Genomic DNA, 14,800 nt, shown 5'->3' with positions numbered 1-14,800 from the left:
TGTCTAAAACAACCATATTCATCCATCCATCCATCTTCCACTGCTTTTCTGTGTCCGGGTTAGGGACAATCACATTCAGTTGGTTAATTTTCTATTTCAGGGGAGGAAAGTTGCAGGGTCAGAGTTTCACACTGGCAACCCTTAAAGGAGATGAGTACACCTTCACCTCCAATAATGCAGAAGATATCCGTGACCTGGTGGTGACCTTCCTTGAAGGACTTAGGAAGAGATCCAAGTTTGTTGTTGCACTGCAGGACAACCCTAACTCCAGTAAGCCCTGACGGCATAGTTTTATCCTGTGATGATGTTTGTAGCAAGTAGGAAAGGAGAACTGAAGTCAGATAAGCAATGGTGGCTTCAAATTTTCTCAGAAATCCTTTGATTGGAATTTGAGCAAATAGACAGAAGGTGCAATCGCATGCACCGAGGTCATAAAATATCCAGTTTATACTGTAAATCATATATTCATTGTGTTAACTTTACAGAGCATGTCAAAGTTACAGAAGCACAACATGTAACGGACACATTCATCTCTTGCCAAAACCAGGAATTCTGTAATTCCTTATACAATGTAAGAAGATGCTTTGCCCCTAGAGTCTCACCGAGAGATGCTGCAAGGTGGTGGGAGGCAAGGGTTGGGAACTGGCGAACTTTCATAGGCTGCATTTTAGACATTTTCTCCCCACAGCTGGAGAGGAGTCAACATTCCTAAGCTTCTTGAAGGGAGACCTGATCCTATTGGAACAAGATTCTGGTGAGCAGGTTCTCAACTCTGGTTGGGCACATGGAGTCAACGAAAGGACCAGTCAGAAAGGAGATTTCCCAGCCGACTGCGTCTATGTCCTGCCCGCCATGGCCCGACCTCAGCAAGAAATTGTGGTGAGAAAAAAAAAAAAAAAAAAGCACTCAGACATACATCACATTTTCTCAATTAAAAATGGTTAACTTGAGAGGGAAACTGTAGCACTGTCTATACACTTCACGCTGCAGGACACTGGGCATTTGTCTCAGTTTCTTTAATTCAGCAAGTATCGTAATAGTGTGTACCACAATGGCAAGTGTCAATGTGAATAGCCTGATTAGAAATATGTTTACCGATAAAATATGTTCAATACTTGTTTCCCTCACTGTAAAACTGTGTGTTTCCTTGGTCATTTAAGAAACTCATCCATGTGCAATTAGGTTAAACAGATAAACTGTCACTGTGATAACGACAGTTGAGTTCAGGGAAATACAATCTTCAGATGACATGATGGGCTGGGGATGGGCTTATGAGGTTTGGGCTCAGACAGAAATATTAATAATAAAAGAATTAGTGTTCCTGCCTTTGCACAATACCTCTGCACTAACATAGAATCATTTTTAGTAATAAGTTTAGTTATTAATTTTTACCCACACACACACACGCACACACATATATATATATAGGTACTTTTTTTTTATTGTACATCTCGGCTAAATAGTCAATGTTTGTATGTGTACATGTACAGTACACACATGGACATCACATAAGCTTCATCTCATTTAACAAGGCAACCTTGGCTTTTGTCAAATGTCAGTTGCATGTAATGTCAAGTAATCCTGTGCTACCCAACCCATCAGGCACTGGTAACCATGACACCGGATCAGCGACAGGATTCAGTTCGTGTTTCGCAGGTTGTGCTTCCAGAGACTGACGGCAGAATGAAACCGTACACACTGGAGGAGTTCTCATATGACTATTTCAGGTACACACACACACACTTGTTGAAAAAAAAAAAACTAATCAAGCTAAACAATATACTCAAGTATGTACACATACTTGCAAGCAAAACACAAAACTATCCACATCTGCAAAAGCACAGTAATGTAATTGCAATTCAGTTACTTTCATACAGATTCAGAATGGGGTTAGTTCATAGCTCTTTTCACACCTCTCACTCTCCACAGGCCATTTCAGTTGTAATCAAGCTTTGATGAACTTTTTTAGACCAACACAATTGTCCTTTTCCTGTTCAAATAGTAAATATTGGACCTGTCCATGCACGCATGTGTGATGGTTTCAGATGGTTTCTTCAATGAAACACAAAACAACGACTGGGTCAGATTTATAAGTTTATTCACTAAACACTAATAAGGAAAATTGAATGAATGATAATAAACAGAAGACTAGGCTAAACAGTACTATTTCTAATGGTTAGGTTATTGTTGGGCGATGGAGAAAGAAGGTAAGTTCGTTATGTGTAGTACAGTTATTTTGAATGGAGAATTTTAGATGGTTCATTCATGAACTAAAGACTATTTCGACATCAACCCAGTTGGAACAAAGTAGCCTACTTTGAATCACGTTGCGCTGTTGAGCCAAAGGAGTTGAGATTGCCAGGAAACCGGGCATTTCTCTCGGAAACCACCATTGCCAGGGTTATCGGGCTCTACCGGGATCAGATTCGACATAGTCCACCAGCGGACCTCCTTCTGTAGGCACTCTATGTCTGGTCAGCTGTTCCTGGATGGATGGATAGCCAGGCCTGAGGTTGACGTCGGAATATGCTTTCACGTCCAAAGAAATATTATCCAGAACTTGGGAAGGGATTGGCGCTTGCCAAACGACGCGAAACCTTCTGAATTAAAAAAAACAACAAAAAAAAAAAACAACTTCATTTGGAAAAAGGGAGAAAATTCTTAAAGACTCACTTGCGTGAGACTTAATTTGAATTGATCGTTCACAAATGAACAAGAAGCTGGGGAAGCTAAGAGATAAAATAGAGACGTGCAAAAAGGAAAAATGTAGAGTAAAAGAGTAAAAGTTTCAAAAAGTATAAGGAGCAAGAGTAAGAGAGCATGCCAGAGGAAACAGCTGTTTTTATCCTCGGCCATATGTAGGGGGGGGGCTTTGTGGTGGTCGCCTCTCCGTGGAGCTCACTTTCACTTCCAAAGGGTTGTTTGCGTGACAGAAAGGAACTGACTCTAGAACATTCTAATGTGGATTTGACTTTAATGCATGTATCTTACCTTCTCCCACCATGGCCCATACGCATTTTACAACATACACTACCTATATAGTTGTCAATAGAAGTAGTTAATACAGTGGCATTGAACTTATCTATTTGTTTACATAATACATTTCAATTGATGGAGAAAACACTTATTCTAAACACACATAAAAATTTGATAACGAGATAAAATCAATAGCATGGTATAGCAGAGGTTATGAGGTAGTTTTAATCCTTAGGGGATTCAGTGTTGCAACTGAAGACAATGTTCTCCTTGATGATCTGAGTGGAATGATCTCCTGGTGTGAGCATCACAGGGTAGAACCTTGATGGAGCTCAAGAGATCCTATTACACTGTTTGTTGAGAGGTGACAGCCAACTATCAATCCCAGTCATAGTCATTGTTGCCACGTTCATCCAGTGTCACTTTATGGGGGTTTCATGCATATCATTTGTTTCCTGTGGGAGAGGGGTTTTGATGCAGATTTCTTGAGCCAACTGTAAATTACCCTGGCACATTTACAGCTTCAAGGCTCAATACTAAGGACTTTGTTGGTGTTGGGCATTCCTTTGGTTTCTGTTTTAGGTCCAAGTGATAGTTTTATGAGGTGGTGTGGGCTCAGGAGGCTCTCCTTAGTGCCAGAGCCCTCCCATGCCCTTACCATGACTTCTTTATCTCATCTCTGCCATCCCGGGTCTGCTACATTAGTTTGACCTCTGACTAGTGCTGACTTGCTGCACTCCACTGAGAAATTTCCATTTTTCTGATCCTCTTGGCAGTATTTTGGTGAACTTCTTTTTCCAGGCCCCCTCCCAAACACACTCTAAGCAGAGTGATGGTCACTAAGAATCGTGGAAAGGACAAGTTGTGGAGCTCCACCAGAGAACCTCTCAAGCAGCCACTTCTGAAGAAGGTCATCAACCATGAGGACCTGGCTCAGGACGCCTGCATGTCCTTCATAGATATCCTTAAAGCAACTTCTGTTGCTGTTTTTATATATATATATATATATATATATATATATATATATATATATATATATATATATATATATATATATATATATGTGTAATTTTTTAAATATATAATTCTATAATTCTATGATAATATAGTTTTTTCGCTCATTTATGAGTGATTCTCCAAAACCACTTATTTCCTGACAGCACTTCTGTCAGTCAGTCACTTGCGGTATCTTGCTGTAAGTGCTCATATTGTTTTACACTTACAAGTCACATTTACACATTCATTCAGGGACCATGATCATAGAAAATGAAAGTAGTTATTCATTGTCACGTGTTTACAAGGTTTTAAAAATTTTGTAAATGTTCTAATTTCCTTGCTCAACACTGAGTTGATGGAAGGAGTCAAACATGCTCCATCTATATAAGTAGCAAGATAGCAGCAGTAATGTCAATGCATCTCGCTAAACATGGAACCTTCATCCTGGTGTACATTCTAGAATTTGTATTTCAAACATGGTTGTTTTATTCCTTGATCTTTTCCCACCTATGATGAAGTACATGGGTGATTATCCATCCAAGCGGATGCGCTCCGTGAACGAGTTGACAGACCAGATCTTTGAAGGAGCACTCAAGGCTGAACCGCTGAAAGACGAGATCTACTGTCAAATCATCAAACAGCTCACTGACAACCATGTGAAGTGTGTGACTGACACTAAAATAGTCCTATAAAACATCCATATCGCCACTAATCATTGATCAGTTAGAATAACTTTTAAAGTTTCAAATTTACTCACTGGAAATATAATAACACTGTAACACATTTTGCTAAAATACACTGTGAACATACAAACAAATACACGCAAACTATTTTGGAATGATACAATTATATTAACCCAGTATTTCTATGCAGCATCTGAACCTTGGTATTGTGCTGCTGCAGGTACAGTGAGGAGAAAGGCTGGGAGCTGCTGTGGCTGTGTACAGGTCTGTTCCCACCCAGTAATGTGCTCTTGCCACACATTCAGCGTTTTCTTCAGTCCAAAAAACATCACCCGCTGTCTGGAGACTGCATGCAGAGGCTGCACAAAGCACTACGGTAAAGCTCTTAACACCGTTGTTTTGAAAGATTCATGTGCTTAACCTGTAGTTAATTTGTAATGATTTATAACTGCACATGGTACTGTAGACATTTGCAAAGAAAGGCCAAGGTAATCCTTGTAATGGAATGGAATGGTGTAGAAGATTAATCAATCAATCCAACCCATTACATAGTACAGAAGAGTAAGCAAACTCAAGATACAGATCCACATTGGAGTTTGATGACCACAGAAGGTCATTATTTCGAGATGCTATTTTTGTTTTTTAGAAAACACAAGAAACTTGTGTGACAAATTATTATCGTTTTGAAGCGTTTAAGTCTCCAAAAGTCCCGAGAAGAATGTCAGCTTTCCATGCCAGTCTACACTAGCAGTTGCATTTAGCTGACCCACTTTGTTTTTTTGAGGGGAACCAAACACAGCAGTGCTCAGCTCAGACTGGATATCCCACACTCACCTGCCTCTCACCTAGGGAAAGTCTAAAAATGACGAGATTCCAGTTTGGTATAAGCGAGCGAGTGAGTAGTAGTTGGAAACACGATCGCCTCATTTACCAACATGGCATCAAAAATCTGCAAATCCTCATTTTTGGATTAATTCTATGAGCCCATATTGAGTTGTGCTTGACCAGGCCTCAACACTCGGGCACCATACCATTTGTCTGGCCCCAGGCCCCGGTTTCCCTGGACCAGCTGAGATGACAAAAAAATCCATCCACATCTTTGAGAGCTACATGAATTGCTTTCCCTTGGCAGACCCAAGCAGGAGCTCTTGCCAATACAGCATAACTAGAACACACAAAAACCTCCCCTACATTGAAACCAAAGCAGACGTTTGGAGCTTCAAATGTCTTTGATGCACAGTTGTGATGTTTTGTCATTGTTGTCCTTCTAAAAGTAACGGCTCCAGGAAGTATCCCCCTCATTTGGTGGAAGTAGAGGCCATCCAACATAAGACAACCCAGATCTTCCACAAAGTCTACTTCCCTGATGATACAGATGAGGTATAAAATAGACATATGAAAATGTCTCATGTTCTTAAAGTGAAATTGGTTGTAATAAGCATGTCTCAAAACTGCAGGCATTCGAGGTGGAGTCCAGCACCAAAGCAAAGGATTTCTGCCAGAACATTTCCACAAGGCTCCTGCTCAAATCTCCTGAGGGTTTCAGTCTCTTCGTGAAGATCTCAGACAAGGTCACTCAGCTCATAACACTCAATGCTCAAAACCAGTCACTAGATAATCAGCTTATCCAGGTTGTGATATGCGACTGATAGGAAGAGCTGTCATGTTGGATATTACCTAGCTCTGGGAAGTGTTGGTTAAACCATAGCAAACCCCAGTGCTGTGTAATTGTGAATACAAACAAAATACAGTGGATTGCAAACTGTTTTTAACCTTAATTTGATTGAATACAGAACAAAGCCGAGATATTTTATTTTCAAACTGATAAACTTTATTGTATTTTGGAAAATTTCCCCTTGAATTTCATGCCTGCAATACATTCCAAAAAAGTCACCTTTTTTTCTAACAGCACCGGGCAAGCATCTAAGAACTCAAGCCACCAATTGTTTTGTCCAGATTCTGTTCTTGCGTTTTGTGCCGTATAATGCAACATACATTTTAAATGGGAGAGAGGCCTGGGCTGCTGGCACATACGTCTAGTGCTTGTACTCTTTCGCTGGAAAGCCATGCTGATATTTGTTGTACTGAAATATGCAGGGACATCTGTTGAAAGAAATTGTCTGGATGGAAACAGATGTTGCTCCAAAACCTGCAGCTAGCTCTCATGTGCCTTCAATGACGTCTGTGGGCTGTATCTGTATCTATCTGGTTGGGCTGGAGATTGGGAAATCTGGAAATTCCTTACATTTGCACGTTCAGAAATACCCATAACCTGTTGGACTCTCACCATAAATAAATAAATTAATTAATTCACTGTTGCTTATGAATGACTGAACCTGACTGACGTAGTCACCTGTTACCAATCAGTGTTCTTGCCTGGAGAATATAATGGTGTTGTATTTCGTTGCTTTAAAATGATCAGAGTGTAGTCTGTTTTTTTTTTTTCTGCCACATTTTACACAGTCCCAACTTTTTTGGAAAGAGTGTTTGAATTATTTCACTCTACTGGCCTTCTGTTTTGTCTGATGGATTGTTTAGCTTGTAATACAATTATATTAAAGCGTGTATATGTGTTCTCAAGGTGATCAGTGTGCCAGAGGGAGATTTCTTCTTTGATTTTGTCAGACATTTGACCGACTGGATCAAGAAGTCTCGGCCAGCTAAAGAAGGTTTGTACCAACATCTGTTATAGCTCAGTGGCAGTGAAGATATTTGCATATTCAGGTCAACATTGGCCTGTTGAGATCAGGGGTTACTATGTTTCTCATAGTGATTCAAACACCAGTGATCAGCTTCAACTAAACTTTAAAATGTGTCTGTTTAAGTTTGATCACATTTGTGCTTCTACCTTGTAGGTATCATTCCCTCTTTGACCTATCAGGTGTTCTTCATGAAGAAGTTGTGGACCAACACAGTACCAGGGAAGGACTCATTTGCAGACTCCATCTTCCATTATTACCAGGTCAGTGGTAGGGAATTTATACTGCTAAACAGAATAAAGGGTTTCAGGTAGAAACTACATGCCATCTTTGTTCCAGCTAACACAAAGTGCCATCCAAGACTCTTGGATCCTTATTTTTTGATATTCAGTTTAAATAATAACTGTTCATGTTGATAATTGCATAATGCGTAAATCTTCTTTTAATCAGGAGCTGCCTAAATATTTGCGTGGATACCATAAGTGTTCACGAGAAGAAGTTTTCCAACTTGCAGCACTCATCTACCGTGTCAAATTTGAGGATGATAAATCCCATTTTCCTACAATTCCCAAGATGCTTCGGGAGCTAGTTCCCCAGGACCTCATTCGTCAGATGTCACCAGATGATTGGAAAAGGGTAAACCCACAAAACTCCAATGAGTATTTTTTGGCTAAGATATGTCACTGATTTCATACTTTTGTTAAAGAGGAGCATATTGTCAGGCACATTGGTGCTTGAAAGTATGTGAATTTTGTATCATTTTCTAAGGTTCTACACGAAAATTTGTCTTCAGATGTTCAAAAATTAGATGTTACATTTAGATATATTTGTTGAAAATACCATAGCTTGACGGTCATGATCCAAATTTAAGATAGTCATGATATTTAATATCTTTTTTTTTGGGTTTAGATGGACAAACTTCCAGTTGCAGTCTTTAAGTTATCTCGAAGATAGTATACCCATTTGCATTATTTGCATCTAAAATCAAAATCAAAATTTTGCATTAAGTAATTAAGACTGGACTGCGTTTAACTATGTGTGTGTGTGTGTGTGTGTGTGTGTGTGTGTGTGTGTGATGAATACAGTCTGTGGTGGCATACTTCAACAAGCAGGCTGGTAAATCAAGACAAGAGGCCAAACTGATGTTCCTAAAGCTCATCTACAAATGGCCGACTTTTGGCTCCGCCTTCTTTGAGGTCAAGGTAAACTGACCCCACCACTTCCTGTTTGCATCCCTCATATTATTATTATTAGATTTTATTACATGATTGCTTTCTGTGAAGTTTCACTATTGTATTGTATTGGATATAAAACATGCTTTATATGTAAAAATATAAGATATCAAAGATGATCCATGACTGTTTACACTTTATAACAATATAAATGTCTTTCCTTTGTATTAAGCAAACCACTGAACCAAACTATCCAGAGATCCTGCTAATCGCCATAAACAAGCATGGCGTTAGTCTGATCGACCCAAAGACTAAGGTTTGCATTGAATTTGCTTGACCGATGCCAGACTTAAATATTTGAGGGATTTCTTGTTGCATCATCTCAAATGTTTCACTGCTGCTACAGAATTTAACTGCTATCGAAGGTATATTCAAAGGCCTAATGTGCCTGTGTGCAGGACATCCTGACCACCCACCCCTTCACCAAGATCTCCAACTGGAGCAGTGGGAACACCTACTTCCACATAACTATTGGCAACCTGGTCAAAGGAAGCAAACTGCTGTGTGAGACTTCACTGGTGGGTTACACACACATGCACGCACGCACACGTCTGGTAAATAAAAGAAAACAGCCCGAGTTACCACTGTATCCTCTCAGATGTTCAAATAAGTGATTGCCCAACTATTAATACCTCACACACGTTCAGCACAATATACACAGCACTAATTATTCCATCAGTGCATTTACAACAGTCAGACTGAACTTTTTAATAGAAATACTTGTTCTTATTACATTTAATTTTAACTTATCCACAGCTTTGTTTTTTTTGACTGAGGTCACATGACAACCATTAGCACAACAGTTCCTTTTCAAAGATTTTTACTGCCCTTTAGATTAATAAAAAAAAAATAAAAAATGTCAAGGAAGTGGAGTTTAATTTGTGGTAAGAAACCAGGGAAGCAGAGTGACGATTTGCCTGTTTAAACTCAAAACCAAATGTATCTACACAACATGAGGAGGAAGAGTTGAGGTTGCACCATCATTTTCCTCAATGAAGCAAAATATACTTCTACTTCATTACATGTTGATTCAGAGAGAATATCTTTAAGCAGCTCTTTTTACCAGGTATCACACAATATTTATTTGTCAGGAACCATGAGTCAAAACTAGTTAATTGTTTTATTAAAGAATGAGAAAACAGGATAAACAATATTAAGATGGTGTCAAACCAAACATTTATACTGAGATGCCATTTTTACTTTGAGGTACACAGGATTTTGAATGCAGAATTGTTGTTGGCTGGTACTTTTTATTTTTTTTTATTTTAATTGCCTGTGTTTCTCCACCACACCTTCAGGGCTACAAGATGGATGACCTTCTGACCTCTTACATCAGCCAGATGCTGACCACTATGAACAAGCAGCGCTCCGGGCGGGGCCACAGCAAGTGAACTTCTTATTGGCAGGAGGCTGCTGAGCTCATCCGGCTGTTGCGCCCTGTTGGTCAGTACTGCAGCTGGGGGCGAACCTTTGCCCATCAACTGTGGAGGATGAGCCGCAGTCCTTCTGCAAGCTCAGAATGGTCAAAGCTCACTGCAGAGAGTTCAGCTGCCAGCAGTGATGACCCTGGTGAAGGCCCTAGCAACTATAATCGCTACGATGAGGATGAGCCATCCAGCGAGGATGACTACCTCTAACACCTACAAATGGCCAACAAGTTGAACTTCCAACTTCAGTTCAGGATTCTACTGTCAGACCCGCAGAGTCAGTGCTGCTGTCGATTTGAACTGGATAAACTATATTCTTGTAGGAAAATCTCAGTCTATCTGTCTCAGTAAATGTTGCAGTAACCGCAGGTGGTAAAAACTGTTTTCTAAAAACACTTGTGAAAGTGTTTGTGAAAGAACAGTTTCGGAGAGTGACCAGCTTCTCTAATTATTCTGTGAATGGAAGCGTCCACACTTCCTGTCCACAGATTTTGCACTGATGATTTTACTGTCAATGGTTCTAGTCTGTAAGTGCAATCTAGATTTGTCGCAGTAATAATTGATGGCTCTTCCACTTCCTGACTGAGTTAGTTCCTCCATGTTACGCTAAATGCTGTATGGGATATTGTACTGAATGTCAATTTTTAATCTGCAGATTTTGAAAGCAACTCAATTTATTTGCCTGAAGAAAGTGTTATCTGGATAAATTGCCTACTTCTCTTCTTTCTGTTGATCGAGTTATACATTCTGTACTTATGTGTGTTGGCCACATTTATTACTTCATTATAGAGCTAGAAATTCCTGTTTTCATATAGCCTTTAATTACTGACAGGATTTACCCAATGGACTTCATCAATCTCACTAATGGTTTTCCATCAGTGCCATTATGATCTTGAAATTGGATTCTAACTGTAGATGAAATTAAATTCTATGATGTATCAATAAGACCTTAACACTGCAGATACCCTGCTACACCTCCATGTTCAAATGTTACTTTAGCATTCAGCCCAAACCAGGGCGTCGACTGACAGGAAGTGAGTTTGCTTTCGGTGACATAATAACCCTCTCCATTCTCTGGCTCTACATATTTCCACAGACAAAAATGTAAAAGTTTGTGTGTGAGTGAGGAGCCTTATTTTGAAATAAACTACGAGTTTACATTCTCTCATAGAAATACTAAGTTGATCTTTGTGTCACTTTACTAAGCTTATTTATTTTAAATTCGTAGGTGTGAAGGGACACACTAGAAATACACCAGTTTGCTCTTTATGGCATATTCTGTGTGGGATGGTTTAATTATTTTTGTTTATAGTTGTTGAAATACCCATACTCATTTATGTTTGTTTACTTATGATTATCATCAGATGTTTCTTCACATTTAGTGCTGCAGTTGTTTTTCTGTTTGGACTACATTAGCAGACTGCTATTAGACTACTAAGCATCTGTAGTTTAACTCTAACTGCAGGGGCCATTACCAGCTTTTTCTGGGGCTTTAAGTTACATTTCTCAGGGTGGAGTTTGCTCTCTTTACATGGATTTGGTGGCATAAGTGTAAAACTGGTCATAATACGGCATCCACATTCAACAAGAATAGTCTATATGCTGATGAAAACCACAAATTGCATCTGAAAAGTTACTACACTAAAACCTTTCATTATCCAGGAGTTTTATTGTTTTTGTTGAAATGCCTTTTTGTTTTCAAGTTTGTAAGCAGTGTATCTACTGCACTTCAAAGTCAGACGGTTTTAGTTTCTAGTTTGAGAAAAAAAAAAATAAGTGTTTACATGGCTGTAAGGATTCTGACACTTTCCATTTTAATGAAATAGATTAAATAAGATACACTTACTGACCAGGTAAATTGTTTTTCTTGAAAGATAGATAATCTGCTGCAAAGCCAGATGAATACATAGAAAAACTGAAATAATCTCAGCCAGTGGTCTTTCCTGTATTACAAACATCTACTTAATCTAGCAGCAGTCTGAACTCACCTTCAGCAAAAAAAAAAAAAAAAAAAAAGCATGGGAAATTTGTGTCATTGTGATGAAATCTTTCTACATGAAGCTGCATTGCAGGTTTTGTGTTATTAACAAAGACACTGGTGCCAATCAGTCCCTTTGATAACTTTGTTATTCAGATTGTTGTCTCTTTCTGGACTAATGTGTGTTTTGTGCCTGTTGTGTGAGTTTTATTAAGTTTTCATCTGTAAAGTCTTTAAGTCATTGTCTTGGCCTCTAGTAATTTACCAGTGTGTTTTGTTTGCGGCCACTTTTGTATAAAATATTAAATATATAAGTAATATAAATATTTGTTTTGTCTTAACTGACATAAACAAATTAATAACCAATGTTGGACACTTGTCACCTTTGTGTGCTGCTGTTATATTACAGATATTAGACTGTATTAGATATTAGATTGTATCCAAAACCATCAGTCATTTTTATTGCAATCAATCAAAGATCAAGTTTCAAGAAATAGTCCGAGTCTGCTCTTCTGGTTTTGTTACATTGTTAGCCAGCATCATGAAGACTTAACATCCCCTTTGATATTTTGAATATGTATATAATATATATAATAATTAAGGCCCGATCGATATGGATTTTTTTAGGGCCGATGCCGATACCGATTATTAGGGGGGGGAAATCCGATAACCGATTAATCGGTCGATTTTGCTCCAGTCTTATCTGCAAACATGCAGCTGCCTCAGTGAGAGAAGTAGCTAGTCGATTACGTAATGTGTACTGTTATGTTTATTCTACCGTCACTGGCACGGCTAATATGTGTAGCAAGGCTAATAGCAGATGGCTAATTCTAACTTTAGCTTGCACATTACATGGTGCTTACACGTTAACTCAGCGCGACAGAGACCAACACAGTGGGGGACATCGTGAAGTGGGCTGAATTGAAACTTGTTGACTTATTGTTTATTTCACAAACTTGTTTATTTACTGTTGAGGACCACTCTCCTCCAGATCAGACACTCTGCTGTGCTGTGAGGTGGTCAGCAGATAGTGGATGGCGTTTGTTATGAGGTTGGTGCGCCCTCTACAGGATAAATAGCCTAATGTCGGGGGAGAATCTTTTCAAAGTAAAACCAAGTTATATTCCCTGCATTTTATTTCTCAAAATATCGGAGAAAATCGGCGAATTTTGGCCGATTGCCGATTATTCTAAAACGGGCTATAATCGGCTCGCTGATAAATCGGTCGGGCCATAATAATAATATCATCACCTCATCTTTTAGACATTTAAGAGGATTCGAATTTGGTTGCCATAGTTCTTTTTATTATTCTTGAGTTACAGTGGCCTTTGACCAAAGTGAAACTGGTTCATCCTTAAGACTGTGCTAAATATAAAGACATTTTCTTTAACGTTAACATAGGATTGGCCTTGGTGGAGAGATGTGTTACCAATTAAAGTTATTATTATACAGGTCCAAGTGGAGCTGATTGGATTGTTGGATTTTCTACAATCAAAACTCATCCAATCATGTTTTAACACAATTTCTGAATATAATGAGAATACATTTTTAAAAAGTCCATCATTGTTCTCAAATTTAACTCAAATGTCAAGTCTCAGTGCAGAAAGCCTCCAGTCATATTTGTATGTACTGTGGATATAAGAGATACATCTTCATATAATCGTGGACTGTGAACAAACAGGAATGAAAACATCACCCTCAACCCAAAAAGAAACCAAATGAAAAGTCAAAGGTCCTGATCCAGAAAAGCACTGTAATTTATAATTAGAGTATTACTTATCACTACGTTTGGTACTCACTCACTACGTTGGTTAGCCATCCGAGGACAATGAAACAGGAGTGTCTGCGGGAAACCGAAGTGAACTCCTCACCGTCGTGGCTCTTCGCAGCCTCTGGAGGAGGAGCGGCACATAGGTCGGACAAGAAGTCACAAGACTACCAGCAACGAACGGCAATAATTGGTCCTTAGTTCTAGCTAGCTCTGTGTAGTCTACCTGCGAAGCGAGATGTCACCGGAAGATAACCGGGGTCATCAGGGGTCACAGGTGACTTGGTTGGTATGCACGAGAGTGCTTGAAGCAGTAAGGTTGAAATTAAATGTAACGCAGTAATGCAATATGTTTGATGTTGGCTACAAATTCACGTTTTTAGAAGTTCTATAAGAACATGCTGTGTGACAGGCGTTTTGCCTCACCTGGTGTGGCTGGGAGAGACATCCAATCAGCCCCATTAGTATAAATTTAGAATTAGTATCCATCTCAAAGGGCAATACCATTACAAAGTGGAGTGCAGCCATTTTACGACTTTGTGATTTGCTTCGGGTATAGCCTAGTGCATTTAGTCAACTGATTGGTATCATGGGAAAACTGTTCATAAAGTCATCCTCACATACAGCTTTAAAAATGTTCTTACACATAAAAAACAGTCCCCAACAAGCCAAACTTTTTTCTAATGTTTTAATAATCAATAGCTTTTACAACTTGAGAAAAGTTACAGTAAAAAAAGAATATTAAAAAAAGAAACACCTCTATAAAATTCAAACGGCACAAGAGCTAACCAAGAGAAAGAATCTGGACTATTGTATCCATGTTATACTGTATTGTACTGTTATTTTTCCTTAGGACCAAGTACTGCACAAAGATACTATGGAGGTAATATAAGCCTCTGTGGATTGGTGTCCTCTATATTATTTCAGATGGTACAGAAGTTGACACTTATGCTGACGCTTAGAATATGCAATGTTCAAGTCCAACTATTTTAGGCACACACATGTAGGTATTGTATGCTTCCACAGGCGGACAGCCAAAGT

The 14,800-nt window shown here is 38.9% G+C and overlaps 1 protein-coding gene across 2 annotated transcripts in view; it reads left to right on the top strand.

Annotated features, from left to right (window-relative positions):
• The window catches only part of myo7aa (myosin VIIAa), a 48,972-nt gene extending 36,943 nt beyond the window's left edge, over window positions 1–12,029 (top strand). The window contains exons 35-49 of one of the 2 annotated variants that reach the window (XM_029516751.1): window positions 101–270; window positions 689–879; window positions 1,603–1,727; window positions 3,778–3,946; window positions 4,491–4,633; window positions 4,876–5,031; window positions 5,930–6,035; window positions 6,113–6,226; window positions 7,237–7,324; window positions 7,511–7,617; window positions 7,805–7,990; window positions 8,440–8,550; window positions 8,759–8,842; window positions 8,985–9,104; window positions 9,885–12,029. In XM_029516751.1, coding sequence (XP_029372611.1) covers window positions 101–270; window positions 689–879; window positions 1,603–1,727; window positions 3,778–3,946; window positions 4,491–4,633; window positions 4,876–5,031; window positions 5,930–6,035; window positions 6,113–6,226; window positions 7,237–7,324; window positions 7,511–7,617; window positions 7,805–7,990; window positions 8,440–8,550; window positions 8,759–8,842; window positions 8,985–9,104; window positions 9,885–9,977 — 1,963 coding nt within the window. In that variant the 3' untranslated portion in view covers window positions 9,978–12,029. Of the gene's footprint in view, window positions 1–100; window positions 271–688; window positions 880–1,602; window positions 1,728–3,777; window positions 3,947–4,490; window positions 4,634–4,875; window positions 5,032–5,929; window positions 6,036–6,112; window positions 6,227–7,236; window positions 7,325–7,510; window positions 7,618–7,804; window positions 7,991–8,439; window positions 8,557–8,758; window positions 8,843–8,984; window positions 9,105–9,884 lie in introns of both variants that reach the window. The other variant, XM_029516750.1, reaches the window with a different exon arrangement.
• The last annotated feature ends 2,771 nt before the right edge of the window (window positions 12,030–14,800 follow it).

This window comes from Echeneis naucrates, chromosome 13 (assembly GCF_900963305.1).
Source record: "Echeneis naucrates chromosome 13, fEcheNa1.1, whole genome shotgun sequence".
Taxonomy (NCBI): domain Eukaryota; kingdom Metazoa; phylum Chordata; class Actinopteri; order Carangiformes; family Echeneidae; genus Echeneis; species Echeneis naucrates.
This window is presented reverse-complemented; position numbering and strand designations above follow the sequence as displayed.